Source organism: Lotus japonicus, chromosome 3, assembly GCF_012489685.1.
Source record: "Lotus japonicus ecotype B-129 chromosome 3, LjGifu_v1.2".
NCBI classification, from domain to species: Eukaryota; Viridiplantae; Streptophyta; class Magnoliopsida; order Fabales; family Fabaceae; genus Lotus; species Lotus japonicus.
This window is the reverse complement of record NC_080043.1, coordinates 90,102,642-90,129,970: the sequence shown is the minus strand read 5'-3', so window position 1 is coordinate 90,129,970 and position 27,329 is coordinate 90,102,642. Positions and strand designations below refer to the sequence as shown.

Below are 27,329 nucleotides of genomic sequence, written 5' to 3'. Positions count from 1 at the left end.
ATATTTCTTATTCAAGTGCATAAGTCGGGGACCGAAAAATATATTTAACCCTTTTGATCTCTCACCTTTTTAAAAATTAATATTAACTTTCAGTCATTGATGCAGATTTTTAATAGTAGCATTCAAGAGTCAATCTTCAGAAAAACCACTTAATTAAGCACTTATTATGATAATGAGCGATAAGTACTTATTGATAAGCTAATTTGAGATACTTATTGAAATAATTCAAAATGAGTTATAGGTAAGCATATTATTCATAAGTTGTTATTAACAGCTTGTGAAAATAAGCTCACAACAGCTTACACATATGTCATAAGCTATTCCAAACATTTGCATAAGCATTTATATTATACTAGTGCAATAACCTGTACGCTGCACGGAATTTTATGTTAGAATTTTTTAATTAATAAATTAGTTTTTATATATATGTTCTTTTTAAAATTATAAATAAGTCAATTGTGTATAAGTCAACCGTGTAGAATATATGAAGAGAAAAATGTAATAAATAAATGAAATTGTGTTGTATACATCAAACATTTCTAAAAAAAATTTAAACAGTACATTTACAGTATTGGTCTATTGTTTTCCCGACTCATCTAGTGGGTGTAAGCGGGTACGGTCCGATCCAAACAAAACACATTATGGTGGGTTGGATTGGATCATTGCTTCGGTTCGGATTTTTTTTATTGCATCCGATCACCATCGATTCGGGTATCGGATTCAGGGATTGAAAAACCGATGAATCCGAACCAACCCAATGATATTGAGTTTTTTTTTACTTCACCCCAAAGACTCCAACCTATTATATAATTTACATTTGAAAAGATATGAAAACATGCTCACTTCTGTTTAACGTTTTACTGCCTATTTTGTGTTAATGAAAATTTGGGGAGTACAAACCCAAGTTAAAGTATTTATATTTATATTGGAGATGTTGGTTTTAGCCTGTTTATGTTGGATTATATGAATTATATCATCATGGAATGTTGTTCTTTTGGATATGTTGGATTATATGAAGATTCCTTTTTTTTTTTTATACAATTTTTCACGTTTTTAGAATACACTTCGTGCAAATTTTAAAACAATAATTTTTTATTTTAAATCCGACCATCCTCAATCGGTTTGGTTCGGTTCGGGTCATCGGTTTGGTTCGGTTCGGGTCCAAAATATAAAAAAAATAGGAAATCTGAATCAATCCAAAACAAACATGTTTGATTGGTTCGAACATTTAAACATCCTAAATCTGAACCAATCCGGTCTGATTACACCCCTATCCAGTATACAAATTAAGTTTAAGACCCTTTTCTTGAGCGTAGTCTAGAAAGAGCTACATATAACTGACCATTAGTGAAGACAGACCTCGGAAAGAAGAGTTCAACCTGAGATAGTGTTTGTCCTTGACTTTTGTTTTTGGTCATCGCAAAGCATACTGCAATTGAAAACTGTATTCTTCTGAATTTAATTGGAAATTTAGAAGCAGAAGGAACCAAGTTCATTCTTGAAATGTGCACTTTATCATTAGAATTTGTTCCTGTGATAACAGTTGCACCAATAACACGTTCACCAAGTTCATCCACAATTAACCTGGTTCTGTTGCATAAACCTGTTGTTTGGTCTAATATTTCTCAAAGGCATGATTGGAGTACCAACTTTCAATAATATTTTGTGGTTTGAGATTCCTGAACTTTTAGTGTTATAAGAGCATCTCCAATGGGAGTATGTAATGTCAAATACATACTCCCACAAATATCTATTACCATTGGAGCATATTTTTAATTCCAACATGACTAGTGAGAGTATGTGAGAGTAGATACTCGATTTAGTCATGAAAAGTGTTTGCATTTATTATTGCTTAATGTAAAAGGTTTAAATAAAACTTGCAATTAATACAATAATATATTTATATAAACTTTTAAGAGTTGTAGGGTTGGAGTAAAAATTAATAAAATGATATAGATGATGTGACATTATTAAGAGTTGTAAAAAATAAAATGTAAATACTTTAGTGAATATTATGGTTAAAGATGTTGTAAGCTCTTTCAAACAGAAGAATTTTTATGTTTATATTTTCAAGAACTAAAATTATGACGCATTAAACTTTCAGATACCAAAATGAGCTTGTACTATTTATATGCTTTTACAGGTTTATGGTACATCGACCTTAAAAAAAAATCATTGAATCACATTATAAGAAAAGATAAGTCTGAGAAGTTTATGAATTAGGAAAAGAATCAGATCATGGTAAGATGCTGGATAGATCTAGTGACCTACCATGAACACTATAAAATGTAAACCTCACTAGCATGAGAATTGCTATAACCTACAACCCTGATATGGGCTACATATTAGATAGCTTTTAATTAAGAAGTGGAGTGAACATAAGTACATAACAATATAAATAAAAACAATTTTTTTAAAAGCAACTTGCTTAGTGATAGTGACAAAAAAAAAGCAACTTGCTTAGTTCTTTTTACTGTATGTTTGGGAAACTTTCTCCGATTAGTTCTGAAGACAAAATATATTTTAAAAATTTCTGGCTCTCAGAATTGGTTCAGGTAGAAGAAAAATTGACCCACACATGCTATTAATTTTGTAACTTAATTTCTGTGTTAAAACCCATCCAGCTTCCATACCTTAAAAAACACAAAGAAAACAATTTCTACTTATGATTGAAAGCAAGTTACTTCATACTTGACAACAACAAAAATTTAAAAATCTTAATTACCCTGTCTAGAAGGTCTTTGATAGCTGTAGAGTTCCACATAAATGATGATACACTGCTTTCCTAGCAAGGGAGAACTTCCCATATTGCCAGTCTCCAAGCCAAATCATGCTCGATGCAAGCTCGAAGAGTCAGCTCAAGGTTTATGGTAACAGAGTTCAACAAGCAAAGCCAAAGATATTAGAGCATTTTCAATGAAGTCCTTATTTGAGAATTTTAAAATAAGATTCGGATCTTGTTAGATCTCACCATTGGAGTTATCCTACATGACATGATATCTTAACTTTTGCTAAGATCCTTAGCTCAGGTACTCTCAAAACTGGGATCTTAAATAAAGCGATACTCTAGTCTTACTCCAGGTGGTCATCCTAACAACGTTAGATAAGTCCATCTGTAATTCTTTGACTGGGAAAGAAATTTATTCTAATTATAATTTCACTGAAAATTACTCATAAAATGATCTCTACTTGTTAACAGATGGGGAAGACTTACCAATGACACAAACACAAACGACAGAATAATGGAATTGGCGACATCATTTGCAGAATGTAACTGAAAAAGACTGATATAGTCCACAAATGATAGGAGTACACAAAAGTATACCAACATACATGAAAGAACTAAATGACAATGGATCATTACTCAAATTCTCCACAGAAGAGAATCCCACAATAGTTATATCTAACAACACATACATAATTCCAAAACACAATAAAAACCCTAGCTGGAAATATGGCTATCACCCAAGGAGCAACTTAATCCCGCTGTCCATGATTAATGTTGTGACGGGTAAATCACCCTCAATCTCATGTAGTTAAAGCTAAAGTGAGGACAGTATTTAACTACATGAGAGGTGATTTCCTCCATCACAACATTCAATAAGGGACAACTTGACAGTGGACCAGAGTCTCCAAGCCAGAGCATGCTAGATGCAAGCTGGAAGAGTCAGCTCAAGGTTTATGGTAACAGACTTCAACAAGCAAAACCAAAGATATTAGGTACTTGCTGAAGCATGTGAACACTTTCCACCATCAAGTAACAGGCCATCAATGCACCCATTTTATCTTTCCGGATGTCAATTTCAGTAATTACTTTAAGTAGCTTAGAATCATTGAGACTACAGCTCCTCAATGCATTTTGAATAACACAACTCATCTCCTTGTACCTTCCATCATAATATAGAGCCTTAATAAGAGTAAGTACAGAGAACATATGAGAAACAAAACCATAATGCACCTAGGGGTGGAAATAGGCCAGCCGGCTCGTCAGGGGCCTATGGCTCGGCTCGTCTGAGGCTCGGCCCGGCCTGGCTCGTTTATTAAAAAGGCCAGGCTTAGGCTTTTTAAAAGGCCTATTTAACTAAAAAGGTCAGGCCTAAACAATTTAAAAATGCCTATTTAGCCTGATAGGCCGGCCTACTTATATATTATTTTTATTAATAATATAAATAAATATAATTTAATTTTTTTTAAACTGATGTATACTTTAGTATAAAAGAAAACCCTAAGTCCCTACCCTAACCTAGATTAGAAATGTTTCAAACATATTCAGCATAGCACATCCTCAGCCACACAGGACGCAGGCTGCAGCAAGCCGCCACTACCGATCTACCGTTGCCAAGTCCACCTCTCCTCCAATGATATAGGTTTAGTTTTTGAAATGCAATGATACATGTTTTTTTATTTGAAAAAGAAAGTGCAATGATATATAAAAGGCTTATTAGCCCGCAAGCCTAATGATCTTCTTTTGACAAAATTGTCTGTTAAATAGGCTTTTAAGAAGGCTTGTAGGTCAGGCCAAGCCCTAGAAAAGGCCAGGCCAAGCCATAAAATTTGGCCTATTGATAGGCCACAGGCCAGGCTTGGGCCACGAAAAAAAAATGCAGGCCAGGCCTAGGCCACGTAAAGCTTGGCTCGGCTCGGCCTATTTCCACCCCTGAATGCACCGTCTCCTTGTACATATCATACGCCTTGTGAACATTACCATGCCTACAATGATCAAATATTAATAAATTATAAATTGCTCCTTCTGGCTTATAATTCCCATGAAGCATTTTGTCATGAGCTTTGGCTGCTTTATGTGCTAAACCCCTCATGCTGAAATCTTTGACAAGCCCTACCACAGTTTTAAATTCATTATTACTGCAGTTCTCTATCAGAGTATCATATGTCCTATAAGCTGGAATACTCAAACAGTCTTGATAAAACCACCTCACAAGCGACCTCTTAGCTTCTATTGTCGTAGCTTTCTTATTAAGTCCATTAATGCGCACACTTGAGATAACATCGTCTGTTAAATAAGAATACTCACTCATTTCACTTTCCAAACAATAAGCGTCCATCAAGTTACCTTGAGCATGAAAATCATTGATCAAAGTAGAATAAGTAACCTCATCCGACAGGTCATCCAGAAGTGATTGGTAAATGTCTTCATACAGTGGGATTCCCTTTTCATCCATCTCCAGCTTCAATTCAAACGCCTTCACCGGCTCCCCGATTTTGCAAAACCCTTTTATAACATTGGTATAACTAACAACATCAGGGGATAAACCCATATCAGCCATGCCCCTCAAAATCCCCAAAGCCTCCTCAACCCTCCCCAAAACACAACACCCATGAATACGCGCGTTGTATATAACAAGAGAGGGTGAAATCCCATCAGGCAAAAAACCCTTGTTTATCATCTCATCAGGTAAATCTAAGGCTTTACTGAATTCACCTTTAAAACAATAATAATTCATCAACCTAGTATAAATGTACTTATGCGGCGACACACCCTCGCGCAGCATCTCTAGGAAGAGATCAAATGCTTTGGACAGTCTTCCCTTCCGGCACAGGGTCAGTATAAGAATCCCGTATGTGTCAGCATCAGGCAAGATGCCCTTGTGAACCATCTTGGCCTTCATTTCAAACGCCTTACCCAGCTTCCCGGTTTGGCAAAACCCGCATATAAGAGGGTAATAAGTATCAACATCAGGGGACAAACCCCTCTTAGCCATATCCCTCAAAATCCCCACAGCCTCCTTAAACCTATCTACACGGCAATACCCATGAATAAGCTCGTTGTATGTAGCAACGGAGGGCGAAAACCCACGAACAATCATGTATTTCAACATATTATGAGCCTTATCTACCTGATAAACATTGAGGAGCGAATGAACCTGAGACAATAAATTCCTCTCATCAGGGTCCAGAATCACCGCCTTGTTATTCTTGCAACTCGCCGTTATCATCATCGCCGGTCCTGAAGCGCCGGCGAACCCGCGGATCATGACGACACACCGTTTCGGAGGAAGGGTTTGGGTTTGGGGACGACGGTGAATGAAAGATGGAGGACCTTCATTGGGTTGGGAACTTGGGATGATGCGATGCGATAAATCACTGCTAATATATATATACTAGTGAGTAGCCCGTGCAAAGCAAGGGTGTTTTACGTGTGTATTTTTCTTTTAATTTAATAAGTATTTTAAATATTATGTCGAGATTACTTTTTTCACATATATTCAAATTGAAATTCCATTGGATAACTTTTCAAAATATGGACAATTTTTTTATTCATGTTAAATTAATATGGTACAAGAAAATTAATTTGTTAGATAAAATTATTTGGCAAAATTAATACTTATGCAAAATGAAGTAAATTTATTAGAAATTGGATTAAATAAGATGATCATGTTTTAAATATAGAAAGTGGTGAATACAAATTATGAGATCCTTGTGGTTCATTTACTTAAATCATTGTAATAGTAATGTAATTTTGTTTTCAATTAAAAGAAAATTCATTTTTTTCAAAAGAGAATAGAAAAAAATAACTTGTTAGAATAACATAAGCGTGATAACATTTCCAAGTTTTGATCATGAAAGTGTCTCAAATAAACTTATGTGTGCCACACTTATGAATTGTATGGGAACTCTTATCATTTCAGGTTGAAGGTAGAGATTATACACATTGTACCGAATCTGATCATTTTTAGATTTTTTTTTCCATTGCAGCTTGTGAAGTTGGTCCACAATTTGATTCTTCTAATCACATATTCCCCAACTTTTTAAAAGTTAATTTTCCTTCTCTCTACAACAAACTTCCTTTTAATTTCTTGGTTCGGAAGAAGGGAAAACCACACAATTTGTAATGTAGTCTGCATTGCTTAATCAAAAATGAAAATTGGCTATCAGAATTTATTTTGCAAATATATACTCAAAATGACTTTGAAATCTAGGGAACTAATTCAAGCATATTTCTTAAGAAAATTTATCAAGGGCCTTCTAGGATACGCCTTAACTGGCAAGAGTTTCTTATACTCAATACAAACAAAGTATATCAAACATTTTTTTTAGAAAAGATAATGACATTAGATATAATAAAAGAGTTTTGGGAACATAGCTCTCCCAACTAAGCTTTAACACAAAGATTCAAAATAGAGAATTAAAGAAAGTCATAATAGACAACAATAACATAGATAACTCACAGCAAGTAACAAAGACAAAAGATGACAGTACAAGAAAAAGCTAAAAGCAAAACTAATAGAATAGAATAGCAAAACAGAAAAACAGCACCCAGCAAACAACCTTTAATTGATCCAAGACAATGCAATCTTCTTCAATTGATGGACCACGCCTCAGCACCTCAAAACCAGTAGCATTTTACCACTTCCAGAGACTTCAAAGAGAGAAAAAAACGCTGCATAATCAGACCTGAAACAACACAGCTATTCTTCTGCCAAAGTATATCAAACATGAACAGGTAAAGACCTAGATTATAAATATGATACTACTTTAAAATCAAAAAATATTTCTTCAGTGGACCATGGGATACTCTCCCTTCATGTAACAGAATGTACTGCAAAACAAAAGATGCAACTTGCATTCCATTACATATGTATTTGATAATCAGGAGAAAAGGCACGTGATAGACTGGGAATTAGAGACAATGAGTTGTTAAAAAAAGACAGATGTGGCTATGTGTGAGTGTATAATTTGAGTGTCTAGCCCTTCAAAGTGAGGATTCAAATTTATAGTATACATGGTAGATTTTAAAACTTACTCATGTGATTGCAAGTATCAACATATATAGGAAGAATGATTGACAGATCATTTAATCATGATTTTCAAACTGCTTCTCATCAAGTTCCCAACCTTAGTTTCTCTTTTTAGATGTCTGATGTTGAACTCGGGGATTCATGAGAGCAGAATACATAATTGCATCCTAAAATTAGGGATTCTGCAGAAAATATTACCATTGTGAGATAAGCAAACTCATAAATCTCTCATTGCAGCTTAGCATCGCATTGAAGAAGTGATCTACCGAATCTCTCATGGCAAAAACAGAACTCTCGCACTGCAGAGGTAAAATCTCCCAAAAATCGCACTGTAGAAGCAATTTCATATTGCATTGAAGAAGCAATCTAGCAAAACTCACATTTGTAGAAACAAAATTCAAATTTCGCATCGCACTTCAGAAACAATCTACCAAAACCTAAAATTGATTTTGGAAGGAAATATCAGGAGACATAGGAAATTGGGGCTAAAGTGAGGTGCAGATTACCTAGTGAGAGAGATGGATTACCTGGCGAGAGGCAAAATCTAAAGAGAGGAAATAACCATGAAAAAATACCAAATTGAGGCTTTTCCGTTGAATTTGAATGAGAAACAAAATGCAAAATGAGATGAGAAGAACAAGATGAGATGAGAAATGAATGAGAAACAAATGCGTTGATTTTGCATTTGAATTTGGTAAAGAGTTTTGTTTTTGAAGAATGAGAGAAGAACGTAACTGCTGAGTAAAATGAAAATAACCAAGCAAGAAGGGGGCGCGTGTATTTTACGGATAGAGGAAAAGGATAGAGAATATGAAGATTTTTTAAAAATAGATGGCGTGCCTAAATGTGAAAGAGAGTATCGGAATTGAGTGTCTCACTCTCTAAATTGAGGTCTCTAAATTATTAGATAACATGGTGGATATCAATCAATTAATATATTAATTTATATTAGAAAAAAAACAACTTCTATCAACCTGCATCTCCTGCTTAAATTTCATAAGAAAAATTTCACGTGTCAATTTGTTAGATAGCTTATATTCTATTGTGTTATTTTATTTTGAAACCGAATTTTAAAAGATTTTCTCTAATTATTTAAGATTTACCTAGATTACTTCTTACTAAATTTATTTCTAAAAGAAATTTTGAAACTGTTTTCATTATTTTTTTAAATTAGGAAAATTCTCAAGTCTCAAGTCTGATTTACTTCATATTTACAGGAATAACTTGATTTATCTTTTTTATTCTTTCTCATGATCTACAATATAAAAAATAAAGTATGTAGTACTGAGATTATAATTCATTAAAACTTTAAAATATTTTTTCTAATCATCTAAGATACTGCATCAGTCATCTCCTCCCTTATATATCAATATATATTAGAAAAAAATTAGATAGCTTCTCTTCGATTGACACGAGTTCCATGATTTCAAATCAAATTTTAAAAGATTTGTCATAATTATCTAATATTTACCTAGATTACTCCTTACTAAATTTATTTTATCAATCATGATTTAAATAGATTATAAATATTTTAATTATTTTGGGGAATTAGAACAATTATTATTTAATGAATGCAGGGAAGATTGCAATATTTGATTTGATTGGTTTTCAAATATTTAAGAAAATGAAACGTTTTAATAATCATTCAAAAAATAAGAAATTATTATATAAAAAAAGAGAAATTTGAAAGAAGGGATGATAGGAGAAAGAACAATAAATTGGGGAAGAGAGAGAAGGAAAATTAGTGGGGAAAGAAGAAAAAAATATAGGGAAACTGAAAATTTAAAATGTCACATGAGAGAAAAGAGAGAAATAAAATTGGGGGGAGAAACACAAACAATTAAAGAGAAATTAGTGGGGAAAGAAGACAACACATATTGAGAACAAATTTTAAATAAAAAGATTAAAACATAAATAACTTAGAATTTAAAAAATAACTCGCATAATCACGTTCATAATTAATTGATGTAACAAAATCAACTCGGCACTATTTGGATGCAAAAGGTAAAATAAAAGGAAGTAATGAAAGGAGAAGTGTGATAATGTTTATATAATTACTATTTTACCATTTTAAATAAACTTAAGAACTAATTATATATCACTTTAAAGGGGTCGTTAACTTTACACCCACTAGAATTTTAAGAGTAAGTTAACAAGCTACACCTTTTTTTCTAGGACATAAAACTCCAACTTTAAATCTTTACTCTCACTTTAAGTTTTGGCCATTTGTGTAATTTTATCTTTATTTAATTCAAAATTCATTATTTTTCTCTCTCCTGACCCACTCATTTCAATTTCAAGCATTACTTCTCTCTTCTTGACCCACGATAATCCCTCTTCGTTCTCATTGCTCTTCATCCTCCCTCTTCTCGTACTTGTTGGTGGAAAACAAATGTTATGTTTGTTGTGGTTGAATTTTTACAATAGGGAAAGTAAAATGGAAAGCTAACTGTTTGGGGTGGTTGTAGTTTTTGGTTTTGAGATTCTATACTTCAATTTACAAAACTAGAAAAAATGGTTTCTTTATTTGCGTTTTGTGTTTTAAAAAGTTCTTCACCCATATTCTCTTCATTCCTTCCTTCACCCGTGTCCCCGAAAATTAGTTCAAGTAATAAAATGTAAGGACATAATGGTTGAGTTGAGTGAGACGAAGGGTGAAAGATTCAGGATTCTTATTAAAGATCATTTACCTATTAAAAAAAAAACCCACACGGTGATGATTATTTTTTTTCATGACTAACTTGATGGATGCTCATTGTCCTAAAGGTGAATTCAATAAAGCTTTTCATTTACATTGCAGATAAGAAATTGAACTATGCAGGGTCTATCGATAACCAAAGAAATTTTTCTCTCATTCATTCATCGAGTAAAATTAACTACAAATAGAAAAAAAATAAATATGCAGGGTCTATCGTGAGATCCAACAAAACATCAAAATAATACAAATGATGTAAAAATTAGAATAAATTTTTATAAGTAGCTTAAATCTTTATGTGATACTTTAGGTCCACAAAAATATTACTAAGCAACCCATGTGAGCACCTCTCATCATGGATGCTCTAAGTGTCATTTTTTGGGACAAAAGTAACATTATTTCATAAGCGAATGGACTAAAATCTACATTTTTTTCTAGCAAGGCACCTAACAAAATATAAATATTTACAATCACCAAAAAACATATAAGGATCATATTTAATTATAAGAAAAAGAATGCACAAACATGCTATATGTCAAATACGCAGCGCTTGTTTCAAAAAATGTAGCAACGCTAGAAGTTCCTTTTACTTGTAGCTGCATCATAAATTTTCTGTCTTCTAAACCAAGTTTAAAAGGGGAAAAAGCTTCTTGCTAAGAATCAATTAACAAGAATGAATATCTTAGAGATGATTAAATGAGTAGGAATGTATAAACTATAGAATCCAACTTTGAAACTATAGAAAGCCACTTCGACATAATTAGGCCCTCATTTCAGCACAGGAATATGCTTCTAGAGAAAGAATGTTCCTTGAAATGCTACTATGTTGTTGTATTTTTTGTAGTTGAGGAATAGGCTTCTGGAGAAACAATGTTCCCTTAAATGCCATTATGTTGTTGTATTTTTGGTAGTTGTTTATCTGCGATGAGAATGAGAATATGAGAAAATGTGATTTTTGTAGGTGAAATCAGCTTTGAAATTTCACAATTAATCGTATCTATAAAAAATGGTCATCCAAACACCCCATGAAACTCCAAACGAAAAAGTTGTACGCACCTTCTCTCTACCCAGCCTTGAGAACCCAAATTTGGTGGTCCATAGCGACTTAGCTTCCCTCGTCGCTGGTAGGACAAAGTTTTTCACCTTTAAACATCCTAACATCCTTTCAATGCAAGAGAACAGGGACCGAAAGTAACCCTAAAAGAAAATCATGGCATCTTCAGTGGAAACAATTCACATAATCTTATTTGACATCAAATAATTCCTCAAATAATTCAAAATTACAATGAAGAAATATATATTCATTGCTTAAGTAAATCAAATAACCTTTCTTTGGTAATCTTTACGAGTTGCCACTAAGGGAAGCTCTGCTACTTCTTGCCCAAACACACGAAATAGACAAGCACAAACCACCATTTGGCTGTAAAAAACATAAATTACACATGAAAATCTTGTATCTCTTCGATCAAAATATGTACTTAGCAAAAAATACTCCACCATCATGCTTACTTGATAGTGAGCACTGCACAATACATTCCGCGAAAATCATGATCCTTGACTTTCTTTCTATAGGAAATCAAACCAACAAAGAAAAGCAAATTCCATTCATGTGTCCATAAATGTCAAAGAAGAAAGTCAACATTATAAAAGAACTGCTTACCCGTAAAGCATTTCCTCAATGAAATCACCCGCTGTAGTAGGATTAACTATTGGACCAAACTGCTCCTATGAAACACAAATCCAAACTTGGAATAAAATCACTCAAGCCATTGGATTAATTAAATATCTTGAGCTATGTGTATTAATTAACTTAAAGCTAAGCCTACAAAATGTCAACTAGTTCTTAGCCTCATGCTTTTAGACTATTAGTAGAGTAATTGCTAAAACAGAAACCATAAAATACTCACATGGAAGATATCATCAACGTTTGAAAACAATGACATAGTCTCATTATGATCAACCAAATTCTCGTTAAAAACCCTCCATTTTATATCAAGACCAGCCTCACTTTCTATGCCTTTTTCTTCAGGCTTCTTTTCAATCAAACTTAGGAGGGAATCTGGAAGATTCATCTCCCCACGAGCCACATATTTTACCAGAACGTTATGAATATGATCACAATCTGAGCAACAGAACCATTTACCTTCCGGTAATTTCTGGTAAATAACACCCGTTAACAATTGCATGTAATTATAATCAATGAAATAAAGAATCAAGAAAAAAAAAGAATATGACACCTCTAGGTTCTGCTTGTTATGATCCTTCAAGCACTCGACATGGTATTCCTTCTCACACTGCAAGGATCCATCAATTAGTAATTTAATCAAACATATAGTGATATAAGAGGTAAATCATATGTACTAATAAGAATGAAATTATCATGATTCATATGAAGCAAAACCTGATCACAAATCATTACTGTCCGAGGACCAAAGACGTCTTTGATGAAATCATGGCCACTGAAACATCAAACAAATGTCTGTTATACCACTAAAAACTTTTTTTATCGTTAATGAAGCACAAAAGATGCATAAGAAAAAAATATTAAAAAACAGTACATCTAAATTCACAATAACACTAGCTTGAAAAGAAAAGGACATTACCCGCACAATGCACACTGGCCGCCCTCATCATGTTCGACTAAAAAGCTTCTCCCCTGGTCCACATCTTTGTTTTCCTGAGTTTCATTCTCACAATATTTGCAGTACCACAAACCACTTGGTATACGAGGAAGACGAGCACATTCTGTAAAAGAAGACTAAAACTTGTTATCTCAGTTCTCATCCAAATAACATCATAAAATATGCTAACACTAAGGATGATTTATTGCCCGGTGACATAAAAGAGCACTTAAAGTTCAAGTTTCAGCGAAGCAAAAGTATATTTTAATTTATACAAAGCCCATGATCAGTCAGCTACAAGCAATACTTCTATTGGCACGCAGATAGCAGAGCTAACAGAGTAGTTTCTTAAAATAAAATTAAAATTAAAAGGAAAGCAAGACTTCACTTAGGTGAAAAGCTCTTGTGCATTTATCACGATCACAACTGATAAGATCCCCTCCATTTGAACATAAACTGCAGAGATCAACATGTTCCTTGGTAGAAAGACTCCGCTTTTTTAAAAGATCAATGGACAACTGATGGAGTGAAACCATATTAGATGTATATATCTGCAGATAGCTGCAATAAAGAAATCAATTTATGTTAAACAAGAAAGAAAACCTTAGTTGATTCCCAAAGAACCATACCACAATTCTTGGGTTGTATAATAATGAAATCCTTGGAAAATTGTGGGGAAAAAGGAAAAAGGTAAAATAAAGACAAAATCCTACATATAAAAATAATGAGCCTTTAAATGTAAAACTTAATGCATAAATCAAAAGCAGGTATACCAACATCAAGTAATAAGGTTAAACAAAAAAACTCACGGTTTCCGTCGTGATGCACAACCAGCATGTGCTTCAAACCGAGAAGGGCTGACCTGCACATCCATTTTTTAAATATATAAAACTTATCAAATGTAAAGTTGGGACGATATATATTCTACATCATAATAAAATGTACCACAGTGTTACAACAGGTGCAACGAATTCCATTTCCCACTTTGTGACCAACCAATAGTTTCTGCTCAAACAACAAAAACATATTCAGAAAAGTAATTTTTTTTCCTCCAAGGATTTGATCCTTGAGGCATAGAAAAGTTAAAATGTGATAAAAACTAGTAAACAAAAATTAAGTCGTTGTCATGGCAACCTTTCCATGAGCACGATAGGATAGTTCAGCTCCCTCAGCCAATTCACCAAATACTGCCTTGTGCATTTGTAGATCCCTTCTGAGTTTTAAGAACATACAAGGATAAGGATAAGATTATATCACTGACAACACTAAAGCATGAGATTTAATAAATGATCACAAATATAGTGCAAAGTACAAATATCTTATACTTGTGCAACGGAAACAGACTTACGTCTTAGTTAGTTGTTCTAGATTCTTTCCATGAGATGGTGTTTGTTTCATTCCCTTTGGACGCACATCTGGTTTTGGGGATCTGAAATAGTCAGACAACTGGTGTTATACCATCATCACAAATAAAATGTGATGCAGAAATTCCAGTCAACTTTAATAATACATCATATAACAATAGCAAGTATTATTTATTTGTTTAATCAAATACAAGTTTTCACGATGTTGATGTATATAGTGATTCAGATTGACAGATAAACAGAAATATACCTGGATTCAACTGATGGTGAAACACATGTATTGCTATTCTCAGTTGTTGGAGTGGGGCTGGGCGGACAGTCCTTCAATGTCGTGCATGAATTGCATAATAGTTTCGACACAGCTTCATCATCTTTAAAAGAACCTACCACAATTCAAAATCACTTGTTAAAATGTTTGGAATAAACATGCAAGTTGCAAACATACCAATAAAGGATTCAAAGCGAAAGCGAAAACTCCAAACCTCTGCAGTTAAAACAGAAGGTAGATTTCTGCATAGTTAGCCCTGCAAGGACGTTTTGGACAGCTTCCTCCAAATTGGCTAATGGAATGTCTGAACATGCATTCATGACATCACAGAGAGTTTTCTTATTCTCAAGATGAATATACTCTGCTGGGCGTTTATGTCCACTATCAGCATGCTTCTCAAAAACTGTGACTCCCACAACCTACTCTCACCATTAAAAATCATAAAAGAAGTTATGGCATGAGATTTTACATGATACTGAATTGATTGCTCAAACATAAAAGGTATCTTCATTAACTTACCCCATTCCCTTTACAAATTTCACAAGAACACTCAATCCCAGTGCCTCTAATCACTCCCTCAAGCCTTGTGCCTTCTTGCTTCTTTGCCTACAAAAATTCCCACACACATAACCAAATTTCAGAACTCCAAAATGGATCATCACATTGCAAAACTCGCTACACACAAGAATAACCAACAATTGAAAATGTTACACATAAATCCATACTCTTTTTCCTTTGATATAATGCACTGTCATTCCCTCAAGAATCCCTGAGGCTAGAAGATCCTTCAGCTTCCAAGACGGGACCTTTTTCGAGGTAGAAGCAGTCTTGGAGACAAAACCAGTTCTGGGTTCTTCATTCTCGCTCACAATTTCAATGTCCACCACTTCGCTCTTTGCCTCCTCCTCGTTCTTCTCCAGTGGTCCATTCTGGTTCTCATGCAATGAACCGGACGACTTCGACCTCTTATTAGCCGGAAACTGAACCAGATTCCGGTTTGTATCGGGTTGGTTTAGACCGTGGGGCCCACCGGTATGAGATTGGGCGTCAACATTTGCATGTTCCCTCTTGAGACCTTTGGAATTTACCATGAATTGCTCCAGATTTGTATCGTTCGCCATGGATCCGCGGATCACTGGATCGATGCGCTAAGTCATTGTTTCAATGTTTCCTACCAAACACAAAAAAGTATTGGGAAAGGGGGAGGATTAGGGTTTGAATAAGAAATTTGGAAATTTAATAATTGAACCGGAGAATGGAGAAAATGATGATAAAGCACGAGAATGGGTTTGAGGCTCGGTTACCTTAAGGAAGTCGAAGAGCGTTGTGTGTGTTTATCAAATGCTCAAATCAGATCGGCGTCTGGGATTACAACGTGTTACCCACACACGAGATTAAACAAATGGAAAAGAAAAAAATTAGGCATTTGAGATAAAATCGTGAAAATTGAGAGAATGGGCGATAAAGCAAAGGCACAATAAGGTTTGAAGGTTAATTACCTTGAGGAATGTGAGGGATGTATTTGTTTTCCAAAACACAGAAATTGATCCTGCAACTGAGATTGGGATATGTTACCTACCACACGAGGTGAAAGAAATGGGAAATGGACAAATTAGGGTTTTAAGGAGATACGAGAATTGAGAATTGGGTTGGAGAAAGATGAAAGGATGTGGTTGCGAAGAGTGTTTTGGTTTTATCAAATGGTGAAATCAACTCAGTGACTAGGATTACCATACGTTACCCACACCTGAGGTGAAAGACATGGGAAAAGAGAAAATTAGGTTTTGTGGAGAAATCAGGAGAACTGAGAATTGGGTTGGAGAAAAGAGGAGTTGATGTGAAAGAAAGAGACACGTATTAAAGAAATGGGAAATTGGGAAATTAGGGTTGCAGAAGAAATTGAGAGAATTGAGAATGGTTTGAACAAAGGAGGAAGAGATGACAAAGCACAAGACAGTGAAGGGTCTGAGGTTTTATTCTCTTGAAAAAGTCAAAGCGTGTGATATTTTATCAAATCCCGAAATTAACCCTATGACTAGGATTACGATTTTGCCCCCTTCAATTTCATTGTGTTTTGTGTATTTTGATTTACTTGAGGGTATATTCTTTTTTTCCCATGCACAAGGGCATCTACTGAATGAGGTTCGTGAGCTGTTAAACAGAAACTGGAGAGTGGAGCTTGGCTGGGTGGCTCATGAGGGAAATATGGTGGCAGAATGGCTCGCGAAACAGGGCGCTGCAGCTCAATGTTCTGGGTTCAATGTTCTTGAGGCTGCTCCTCCTTGATTAGGGCTCCTTCTCTTGAAGGATTCCCTTGGTGTTGCTTAGTTTTCCTTTTTTTTCTTGTTCATTTTCCGATGTATCAATTTTTTTTTTCCTAGTTTAATAATTATATATTGGAATTGTTTACACTAACATTAAATGTGAATTGACTATTTTCTCACTTCAAAAATATAGTGAAATAAAAAAAAAATTGTTGGATGCGATTAGATTTTTTCATAAAACCATTAATAATAACATCCTCTTGAATTCTCATCAAGTAAATAATATCACACTTATGATGTCACAATAAACTAGTTAAAACCATTAAACTAAGAGAATTAAAATGGGAAACCGCAAGCCTTTGAGAGAGAACATTTCCCAAAAAGAATGACACCTTCACTCCAATACTGATCTTGGAGCTTAAGTTGACCTTCCTGAACGTTAAGTATAGATTCCCCGATTTTGTAGAGAACAATATGTCTATTTAAAAAAAAGTTTACAAATTTAAGGGGACCTAGTGTAAGGACATCATATGGCGTGCCTGTCGGAATATACTGCATGCATGTGTTTCGCTGCTTGATTAAAAAGGTAATGGTGGATTCGAATTGCCTCTTTTGTGATGGTGCACTAAAGACGGTGGAACATATTTGTCATGGGCAGTGACGGACCTTCTTGATGACAGTAGCTCCCTCAAAAATTTTAGAAAAAATTTTAAAGTTATTTGGGTAAAAAACTTATTCAGGTAATACTATATATAATAAAATGTGTATGAAACTAAACGGTATATGACACTGGTTCAGTGGTTGGGATCCACGCACATGATGTTAAGGGTTGAGGTTCGAATCTAGCCTTAGTCCTTTTTACATTTTTTTCATTTTTAACAGCTAGCCTTATATATCCATAAACCAAGCTAGCCTTATATATCCATAAACCAAAAATTGAAAAGAAAAAGTAAATTTTCAAGATTATTAACCTAACTTATAATAAATTTTCAACATCCATATTATGTGAATTATTTTTTTTATGAATATTTGTGCATTAATAATACAAAATATTATAGTTTATATATTGCAATCTTCTTTTAGCTCCCTCAAATTTTTTCTTCAAGTAGTTTGAACTCCACCCCTTGAAGGTGTGATGAAAGTTAACTTGGATGCTTTATTCTTACCTTCCTAACAAGTTGGACTAGGGTGGCGAAAGAACACTTTGGGCTACCATTGGTTGTTGGAACATCTTTCATTGAGCGCGCTGTCTTTGTGGTGGCTGAAGCTCTCGCTTTTTGGTGGGCGCTCAACCTCGTTCATGATCTAGGCTTTCGTAGGGTTCACTTTGAAACAAATTGCTACAAGTGCTAAAAAATGTTTTCCTTCACTAACTACTATCAAATCTCTCCAATACTCAATCGCAACAAAGTATCAGATTTTATCTTATCCACAAAGAATTGCTAACAAAAATGTCATTATCTAGTTAGATTACGAAGTAATCACGGTTTTCAAAAGATTGATGATTGTTTAGTAACCAAGTGCACATGTAACTTCAACAACAAGAATAAAAGTGATTGATATCAATGAGAGAAAATTGTCAGATTGGTGTTCACCATTTAACAAATTAGCATCTTATGATACTTTGTGAAAAATCATTCATATCCATGATTCGTCTATTTAGACTGTGTTTGATTTTTGGTTTAAAAATTTATTTAAGACATTGACATGTGTGATCTCAAATTCCAATTACTCAAACCTGAAAAATGTTATTAACCTCCGTTGAGGGTAAGAAAGTCTCGGAGGGGCACAACCCTTAAGCGTATGCGCTTGATGAGTTTTAAGATAAGTCAGTTTCCTTCTTTATGTCCAGCAATCATGTTCCCAATAGCTTTGTCTTGCCACGTGGAGGCGAGAGAATGAGATAACTGACGTATTTCCACGTATCGACGTATCATTTATATTTTCAATGGGCTCGAGTCTTTGGCCTTCTTCTATCTTTCCCATACGAGATCTCTTTTATACCAGAAAGCAGACTGAATTTCGCTGCAGTAGGAGCTGCACCTTATGTTCCCATTCGACAAATGGGATCACCTTGCCAGGGGATTACGCCTCCAGTGACTATATGGACTGCAATATCTGTATCCCCTCCATCACCGGCCACAATGTCCCATCTTCAAGTAATGCGGGCTCCTCCTGTATGAGTTGCTACTCCGGTATGTATTCGGCAAGCAGTTCCAGTATACACTGCTCCCCCTGTTCGAAAAGATGTGCTTGCTCCAATCTGCAAAAATAGAACTGATGCAAAGGCTGAGAACATTAAGACTGGACCATCAACTGTAAATCCCCCTAGCCTGGAAGATACAGCTGACACCAAGATGGAGAACATAGCTCCAGAATATGAGACAGTGCAGAGCTTGTTGCAGCTCAGAATTTGATGTTTGTTGGTGTCATTTCATTTTTATACTTTTTATTCTTATTGGTGTTTATGCCTCATACTTTTCTTTATCATTCATTGCTGGTTGTTAGAAGTCTCACATTGGCTAGAGATAGAGCATAGATAGCATTTATAAGGGTTGTTCAAACCTCAACTCTTGAGCTAGCTTTTGTGGTTGAGTATAGGCCTCCCAATTTCTAATATGGTATCAGAGTCTATCCTAGATCCATTTGTTGTTGTGGAGACTTTCCATATTTGGGGCACCCGTTGTTGTTGTTTCCACGTTCCAGGTTGTTCAGTCCTGGACGTGAGGGGTGTGTTAGAAGTCTCACATTGGCTAGAGATAGAGCATAGATAACATTTATAAGGGTTGTGCAAACCTCAACTCTTGAGCTAGCTTTTGTGGTTGAGTATAGATCTCCCAATTTTTAATACTGATAGAAACTATTGACTAAGTGCAGCATGAAAAAGAACAACCACAGTTGATTCTTGAAGCAAGATCAGGATGCAAAAACTGGTTGAATGGGGGAGTCCTCCATCTTCTAATTGAAGACACAAACGACAAAGACTTTGACTTTGACAAAGGCAGATCCAGTCTTGAACAGGGTGGTGCTATATGTGGATACATCATACATCAGAAGGTAAAATGATGCAAGAAAAATACCTGATCTGCAGTGCCATTATTATTAACTTCTACATATATAACTTAATAGCTTTTCAAAGGAGAATTATTAGCTATTAAGCCTCATTTGCTTTCCTAATTTATGATTATTTCAAAAGATCAGTGCCTGTAGTCCTAAACAGTGAAGCCAAGGTCAGGATCATGGGCAGTTTCTGTCTATCTAACTTTACTTGGGTCAATAGGATTATGAACTGAAAACATATCCAGAAAAATCATATAAGCCACTTTCCATTGACTGACTTACTTTTGGTTCCACGGTTAAATGCTTTAAAATCACTTATCATTAGAAAAGTCTTGATATATGAGTAAGTTGAAAATGAAGACACTGTACAATGCATCATCTGTTCAATTGAACTTTCAGCGTACCCTTACATTCTGTCCATCTCATTTATAATATTTTTTGTTAGGGCTTCAACTCTTTACCAAGAAGCCAAGGAAAATGTATGTGATATTAGCCTTTCCATTGCATTCTTACAATTTTTTCTATTTGTTTAAATTTAAATTATTAGAGTTTGGTTCTTGGTTTTGGCCTGTTTTGGAAAATGAAGAACCGAAAGTGGTAATATTGGAATGTGAAAATTAAATTATTAGAAAGACAGTGGGTGTGATGGACTGATGGTGATGGGGTTCTGTTCTATGGTCTCTTTGATCTTTGTTGTGGCTGGTCTTATTTATTCAGGTGTGTTTCTAGCCACCTTTATTTCTTAACAGTATGGAGTTTCACGGTATCATTAAGTCAAGGATCTCTTATGATATTGTTATTGATGTATTTACCATTGTCTGATATTCACTGGCTTACAGGATTTGGTTGGGGTTGGGATTGAAAAGTTTGGTTAAAATTATAAATGCAACTTTTCCTTTGGGTGCAAAGAGTTGTTATGCGCATAGTGTTGGGTTGGAACTTGGAAGGTGGTGCCATATGTTAATTAGAGTGGGTAATATCCTCTGTTGTTTAATGATGAGCAGCTTTTGGTGGGTGTAAATCAGGGATGAGTGGTGGTACTGTGCATTTGAGACTCTTATCAATTATCTCTTGGGGTGTTTACCCTTGATTTTCAATTTATCCCTGAAGACCCCCCCTATCATGACAATTTGATAATCTTGGAGATATTTCCTAATGATTCTCTCATGGATCCTCAATCTGTCTTGGTATTAGAAACTGCTGTGTTAGAAGGTTTTTTATATGTTGGTTGTGGATGTTGCTATATCAGTTTGGGTGTTTCTATAATCTACTTACTTGATAGTTGTTCTCAATCCTTTTTTATTTAAAGAAATGATATTTTCTTTGCAAAAAATAATAATCGAACTTTGCACATTCTATATTCCTCATTTTATTTGCTTGAAACTGACAGCACTCCTTTCTTTTCAATCATATAGGATAACTAAATTGACAAAAGTTATGTGGGTGGAATCGCTCCACTAGTGTAAACATGTATCCGCCCTGCCTGAAAAACGCCTCAATTTCTCAATCGATGAGTCATATTAGTCACCTAATAAAATCTAAGGACTGTTTCGTAATCCTAAAAAAACACGGTGTATTTTTTTTTCTTTTCAAAACAACTAAACATAGTTGAATACATATCATAATCTTAATTAAACAACCCGTTCCCGACATATAATAATAGTGTCTTACATTATCATAAGCAAGTTTCCAAAATAAGTACGCACACTTAAACAGTGGCGAAAACATGGTTTTAGTAACAGAGTTTTCAGGTAGCGAAGAAGACTCAAAGCATAAACTACTAAGAGGAAACTATATAGCTTCTTCCCTCCTTGCTCCGCCAGTTACTATCCCTCCTCCATCTCAGGATGGCTAAGCATCGCCAGAAGGCTCTTCATCGCCTAATAGCGTTAAGCGCCCAAACAACAAGTAGCAAATAGAAAGGGTTAACTCCATGCAATTTCCATGTATAAAAGAGAAAATCATGCTATTCAAATTTAATACCTAGCCTGGTAAATAAACTAGCAACATAACTCAACTCATATATCAACAACTTAACATAGATTAACTCAGATAATAATAACCTCAACAATGTAACATCAAATCAGATATCAATAAACCAATAACTAAAAATCCAACAACATAGGGTCAGGTGTTAGTTCCCTATAATGCAACTATATGCTGCTACCAAAATGGATCGATCAATAACGTCTCTCAAGACGGGACAATCGCGCGGGATCACACCCACCTCATCGCCACTTAGCGCCACTACGGACGGGACAATCGCGTGGGACCACACCCACCTCATCGCCACTTTAGAACATCTCGAAAGATGGGACAATCCCGCGGGACCACACCCACCTCATTGCCACTTTATAACGCCTCGAAAGACGGGACAATCACGCGGGACCACACCCACCTTATTGTCACTTAAGGACCAAAGCCTATATGCCAAGTCAGTCAACAACAATGCCCCAAACCAATGATTAATTCGGAGTAACCACATGTTATTCCTATTATCAATGAACATAACTCAACACAATTGCATACCAACTCAGTTCAACGACAGAAACCAGTAAACGGCCGAAGCCTCTCAGAAAACGGAGACACACGTCTCAATAAGTTCACTCAGCTGAAGCCTTCAGAAAACATTTGGCACAAGCCTCAGAAACAATCAATATAAGCAAGCATACAACATTGCAAGCATAATAATCATAATCCAATGCCAATCAATATAAACATCTTCATCTCAAACGCATGCAGTGCGATAAAAGCAGGCAAAACTCAAAGACGCTCTAAAATTGAGTTACCCTTACCTTCGTGAGTAGAAGTTGTGCATGAAAGTTGTAAACCTAGAACAAGGAAACACTATCATCAACACAAGCCTCACTAGAAACAACACTATCTAATAACACTAATCGAAATCGTAAAGAAGGCTTTTAAAGCCTCAGAGTTTACATTTGGGTACGAATGAACAACGGGGACTTCGTTCGCTTAAACGAGCATAACTTGAGCTACAGACCTCGGAATGACACGAAACCAACGCCAAAATTTCGACAATCGAAAGAGCTACGCTATAACTCAGGTCATAGAGACCCAAAAATTATTTTTGGACACGGTACTCTAACAAATAGGTTTCGGCCACTCTCAAAAATAGGGTTTCCGAACTTTTTCTTCAATCTAAATCAATTCCTAGGTATTCTTAGGCGATATCCAGGCCAGAGAAACTCTCAGAAAAATTATCGGGTCGAAAACTGTCGCATAGGTATTTTGGTCAATATTTTTAGCTCGGAAACTCAAAATCAGAATTTCGAAAAACAAATTTGATGAGGTCGACACCAACGACGATTATGACGACTAATCCTACTAACGCTAAGCTCAGTCGAGGGTTTTAAGTCAAAAGGGTGAAACTTTAGCCAAAAATGGGTATTTCAAGCAGAATTGAAACTCGGCGGCAATTCGGCGAGATTCGGCGAAATGTAATCCGCTAAACATGCTCATGGGCACGCAGGGAAGAAGTTTAGATAGGAAAATGAAGTTATTTGGACAGTTTTACAAAAAACTCAAAACTTAGAGCACAGAAAGACATAGAGAAAAGCGACAGGTCGAATTTACGATCAGAAGTAAGGATAAACATCAGTACCTCGAGGCCTACGCGTAGCAACGAACTGTGCGACGATCAGACAAGAATCGGAGAAAATCTTTTCCTCCTCCTTCCTCCTTGAAACCCGCGGCCGTGTGTGTGTGTTGGTGAGGTTTTTGTTTTTTTTCATTTTTCAAGCTATTTATAGGTGATGAAAAATGCGGAAAAATGAAAATTTCGCGATTCTGATTTTTCCTGTGCCATCCTCTGTGAATTCTAAGATAGGTTCTGGCGACATAATTCCAGAACTCAAAAAAGGTTTCTCAGCGATCCAAAGTCGGTGTAAATCTATTTTACCCGAAAAACTACTTTTTGCAGTTGATGTCGGATGAGAAAACTTCTTTCTGAAGAAAGATTTGAAGCATCGAAAGAAATGAGTGTATGCGTATGGAATCTTCGTTTGAAGCTCCGAATAGAAAAAGTCTTCATCAACCGTTTATTCTAGGTTTCTTGAGCTATCAGGGTTTTAGTTTCGGCGAACCTCCGAGAACTAGAATCGGACGTTCGTACATTCCAGGGTTTCGTATCGAAACGCTTGTCATGGAAGGATTAAGAGAAGTTCTAACATTTCTCTGAAGATTTTTGGAATTAGTTTCCATCGTGTCTTTAAGTGCAAATTAGTCGTTTACTGACGCTCTCGTCCTAGGTATAAACGAATACTACTTGTGCTATAAATTATATCGACTATAGTATTATTCTTAGTCATTTCCTGAACTTTCTTCTTCATAATATTAATCCACCCCTTAAACACGAGTCAAGTTCCTCTCACGCTTACATAGAATCCTATACGTGAGCTGGAAATTATTTATTTATTTAATTCTAAAATCTTGGGTCTTACATAAGGGGTATTAAGAAAGATTTGTTGATTTAAAAAAAAAAGATTTGTTAGAAACTTTTTTTTTTTTGGTCAAAGATTTGTTGTTATTTATTTCCTGAACTTTTTGTTAGAACTTGAAAGTGACCTACTTACTTAATGTGATGTTCAAATCTTGCAAAATTAGTTTCATTTTCACATGGAAAAAAAAGTTATGTATACATCCATATTTTATTGTCCCCACACAAAATTAGTCGTTTACTGACGCTCTCGTCCTAGGTATAAACGAATACTACTTGTGCTATAAATTATATCGACTATAGTATTATTCTTAGTCATTTCCTGAACTTTCTTCTTCATAATATTAATCCACCCCTTAAACACGAGTCAAGTTCCTCTCACGCTTCCATAGAATCCTATGCGTGAGCTGGAAATTATTTATTTATTTAATTCTAAAATCTTGGGTCTTACATAATGGGTATTAAGAAAGATTTGTTGATTTAAAAAAAAAAAGATTTGTTAGAACTTTTTTTTTTTTGGTCAAAGATTTGTTGTTATTTATTTCCTGAACTTTTTGTTAGAACTTGAAAGTGACCTACTTACTTAATGTGATGTTCAAATCTTGCAAAATTAGTTTCATTTTCACATGGAAAAAAAAATTATGTATACATCCATATTTTATTGTCCCCACACAAATTTAGTCGTTTACTGACGCTCTCGTCCTAGGTATAAACGAATACTACTTGTGCTATAAATTATATCGACTATAGTATTATTCTTAGTCATTTCCTTAACTTTCTTCTTCATAATATTAATCCACCCCTTAAACACGAGTCAAGTTCCTCTCACGCTTACATAGAATCCTATGCGTGAGCTGGAAATTATTTATTTATTTAATTCTAAAATCTTGGGTCTTACATAATGGGTATTAAGAAAGATTTGTTGATTTAAAAAAAAAAGATTTGTTAGAACTTTTTTTTTTGGTCAAAGATTTGTTGTTATTTATTTCCTGAACTTTTTGTTAGAACTTGAAAGTGACCTACTTACTTAATGTGATGTTCAAATCTTGCAAAATTAGTTTCATTTTCACATGGAAAAAAAAATTATGTATACATCCATATTTTATTGTCCCCACACAAAATAAAAGTAGAATCATCAATATCAATATATATTAGAAAAGAAGAACTCTCATCAGGCTGATTGAATGACGTGTCATTCTCACGTTAATTCTCATAAAACAAATTTCACGTGTCATTTTTAAATTTTAGATTTGATTAGGATTTAGATTGTTTATTTGTTGATTTTATCTTAATTTATTTTTTATTTATTTTTAGAGTATTAATTAATTTTTATGGTATTTTTATTGAATTTTCGGAATTTTAATTAATTCAGGATTTTATGAGTTTTTATTGTGATTTGCTAGATTTTGATAGTTTTTATCTATATTTATTTTAAATGAAAAACTAGAAATTCAATAAAAATACCTTAAAAATTAATTAATAAAAACTACCAAATCACAAGAATGTTTGGGGTTATGGTCCGGGAACTGCATCCTTATACCTATCACATGCATGGGTATTAGTTGTACTCATAACTGCATCTTTATAACTCATAAGTTATATTTAGTTTGGCTTCATAACTGATACTTGAACTTTTGCTTAGTGGGAAGCAAGCCTTAACACAGTTAATGAGTTGAATGGAAAGGGAATGTGGGTAAGGAGAATGAATCATATAGCTACTGATTTGTGTTGATTTTGGATCTTAGAATTATGAATCTGATGCAAATAAGTAACTTTTCCAACATGTGGTTCATTCTCCTTTTCGTCTCCATTTTGTTACTACAATTCTTGATCTGATGTGGAATGGGGTTAGTATAAGATTGGTGGCATAATGAACATTTCTTGGTTCATATAATGAGGATAAGAACTTTGCTGAGCTCTATAGACATCACTTCTCATCCCAATCTTAGGTAAGGGAAGAAATTTATTATAGCCTTCACACATTCTGACTGCTTAGTATAAAAAGATTATTAACTCTTATCCGGGTTTTATGGACTTGCATGTCTGCTGCTCACCTTTTTTTGGCAATTCAATTATTTTCCACTATCTAAACATTATTTCATCGTTTCTCTTAATCTGTTTTGTCTATCTCACATGTGCAATGTAAGCTCTTGCTTGGTTTGCAATTTGGTTTGTATTTTTTTTATAACAGATGCATCATCTTGCACAATTTAAGATCATTCCCAATAATGTAGAGTAAAAGAAAGACATTGATGCTCCCAACTAACAAAGAAGCATGATGATTATTGATGATCTGTGATGGATTTGCAAGAGCATATGTAACGTGAAATATTGTTTTATATAAAAAGTATTATTATATATTTTTTGAACAATCATTATATTCTAAACTAATTGATTGATATTGTGTTAAATTATAAATAAAATCAAATGAGATACCAACCAAATGCATTCAGTTATAAATTGATAGGAGAAATTTCAGCACCAAAAATTTATTAACAAAACAAATCTACGTTGGCTTTTCAAAAAATTTAAATATGATAAACTTTTTTATAAAATATTAAAATCTTCTTTTTAACTTTAGAGATTTCTTTATGTATGTGTAACGTGAGATTTTGTTTTATATAAAAAGTATCATTATATTTTTTTAAACAATCATCATATTCTAAACTAATTGATTGATATTATGTTAAATTTCAAATAAAATCAAATGAGATACCAACCGAATGCATTCAGTTATAAATGGAGAGGAGAAATTTATGCACCTAAAATTTATTACGAAAACAAATCCATGTTGCCTAGTTTGAAATCTATACAAAACAAATTTTGTCGGTTTAAGGTTCGTAA

The 27,329-nt window shown here is 34.5% G+C and overlaps 2 protein-coding genes across 2 annotated transcripts; both read right to left on the bottom strand.

Moving 5' to 3' along the window:
* Nucleotides 1–2,731: 2,731 nt before the first annotated feature.
* On the bottom strand, nucleotides 2,732–6,094 carry LOC130747210 (pentatricopeptide repeat-containing protein At5g39710-like). Its single transcript, XM_057600078.1, has 2 exons — nucleotides 5,856–6,094; nucleotides 2,732–5,755 (listed from the first exon to the last, which is right to left on the bottom strand). Exon 2 carries the CDS (start codon nucleotides 5,718–5,720, stop codon nucleotides 4,560–4,562), a length of 1,161 nt encoding a protein of 386 aa, XP_057456061.1. The 5' UTR covers nucleotides 5,721–5,755; nucleotides 5,856–6,094; the 3' UTR covers nucleotides 2,732–4,559.
* Nucleotides 6,095–10,989: 4,895 nt separating this feature from the next.
* On the bottom strand, nucleotides 10,990–14,273 carry LOC130744987 (increased DNA methylation 1-like). Its single transcript, XM_057597141.1, has 13 exons — nucleotides 14,208–14,273; nucleotides 14,019–14,078; nucleotides 13,883–13,935; nucleotides 13,462–13,634; nucleotides 13,056–13,197; nucleotides 12,854–12,911; nucleotides 12,690–12,746; nucleotides 12,360–12,608; nucleotides 12,113–12,177; nucleotides 11,962–12,018; nucleotides 11,779–11,872; nucleotides 11,509–11,649; nucleotides 10,990–11,371 (listed from the first exon to the last, which is right to left on the bottom strand). The coding sequence occupies exons 1-13, from the start codon at nucleotides 14,271–14,273 to the stop codon at nucleotides 11,213–11,215; spliced, it is 1,374 nt and encodes a 457-aa protein (XP_057453124.1). The 3' UTR covers nucleotides 10,990–11,212.
* Nucleotides 14,274–27,329: the final 13,056 nt, after the last annotated feature.

Coding starts and splice junctions, on each gene's coding strand:
- LOC130747210 (XM_057600078.1), bottom strand. CDS start 5,720: ATGGCTAAGAGGGGTTTGTCCCCTGATGTTGATACTTATTACCCTCTT.
- LOC130744987 (XM_057597141.1), bottom strand. CDS start 14,273: ATGCACAAGGCAGTATTTGGTGAATTGGCTGAGGGAGCTGAACTATCC. Junction 13,936..14,018: donor GCACCTGTTGTAACACTGTG/GTACATTTTATT, acceptor ATGGATGTGCAG/GTCAGCCCTTCTCGGTTTGA. Junction 12,747..12,853: donor CAGTAATGATTTGTGATCAG/GTTTTGCTTCAT, acceptor GGATCCTTGCAG/TGTGAGAAGGAATACCATGT.